The 994-nt window shown below is 68.2% G+C and overlaps 1 protein-coding gene across 17 annotated transcripts in view; it reads right to left on the bottom strand.

The window, feature by feature from the left end:
• The window catches only part of TDRKH (tudor and KH domain containing), a 6,073-nt gene extending 5,352 nt beyond the window's left edge, over positions 1 to 721 (bottom strand). For all 17 annotated transcript variants that reach the window (XR_003538334.1, XR_003538340.1, XR_003538333.1 and 14 more), the window contains exon 1: positions 510 to 721. Coding sequence is in view for 9 of the 17 variants with exons in the window: in XM_027708382.1 (XP_027564183.1) it covers positions 510 to 673 (164 nt within the window). In the remaining 8 variants the exon portion in view is untranslated. The remainder of the gene's footprint in view (positions 1 to 509) is intronic.
• Positions 722 to 994: the final 273 nt, after the last annotated feature.

The raw sequence follows: 994 nt of genomic DNA, 5'->3' as shown, positions 1-994 counted from the left end.
TCTGAGGGGACAGGGGAGGGACAGGAGGGGCTGGAGGTGCCCAAGGGGGGTTCCCCAAGGTCCCACCTGGAAGGGATGGGGATGAGGGGATCCCCAAAAGGGGCCCAGCCAGGGCACCCCATGGGGAGGGTTGTGGGACCCCCAAAAGACCCCAAGAGGAAGGTCTGGGGGGACCAGGGGAGGGACAGGGGACAGGGAAGGGACAGGAGGGACAGGAAGTGCCCAAGGGGTTCCCCGAGGTCCCACCTGGAAGGGATGGGGATGAGGGGATCCCCAAAATGGGCACAGCCAGGGCACCCCATGGCAAGGGTTGTGGGACCCCCAAAAGACCCCAAAGGGAAGGTCTGAGGGGCCAGGGGAGGGACAGGAGGGGCTGGAGGTGCCCAAGGGTCCCCAGAACGGGCCCAGCCAGGACCCCAAAACCCCGGGAGGGAATTCCCACCCGGCCACCCCGTTATCCCGGGATTCTCACGGGATTCTCCCGGGATTTTCCCGGGGTTGTCCCCCACCTGAGGGTGCGCAGGGCCTCCTGAGGGGCCTCCCCGTTGTCCCCAAAGTCCACGTAGTACAGGTCCCAGTGGCCGTTGTCCAGCAGGGCCAGAACGCGGGCGCGGTACCACTGCCCGTCCCCGGGGTACGGGGCCGCCACGATGTCACCCGGGGACACCGACATAGGGGGACACTGGGGACAGAGGGGGGACAGTGAGGGGACAGGGGGGACAGTCAGGGGACAGGGGGGACAGTGAGGGGACAGTGAGGGGAGGTCCCACTGCCCGTCCCCGGGGTACGGGGCCGCCACGGTGTCACCCGGGGACACCGACATAGGGGGACACTGGGGACAGAGGGGGGACAGTGAGGGGACACTGGGGATGGGGGACAGAGGGGACATTGGGGACAGTGAGGGGACACTGGGAACAGGGAGGGGACAGTCAGAGGTCCCACTGCCTGTCCCCGGGGTACGGGGCCGCCACGATGTCACCCGGGGACACCGAGG

Source organism: Neopelma chrysocephalum, unplaced genomic scaffold (assembly GCF_003984885.1).
Source record: "Neopelma chrysocephalum unplaced genomic scaffold, ASM398488v2 Primary Assembly neopelma1_96186, whole genome shotgun sequence".
In the NCBI taxonomy this organism is placed as follows: domain Eukaryota; kingdom Metazoa; phylum Chordata; class Aves; order Passeriformes; family Pipridae; genus Neopelma; species Neopelma chrysocephalum.
This window is presented reverse-complemented; position numbering and strand designations above follow the sequence as displayed.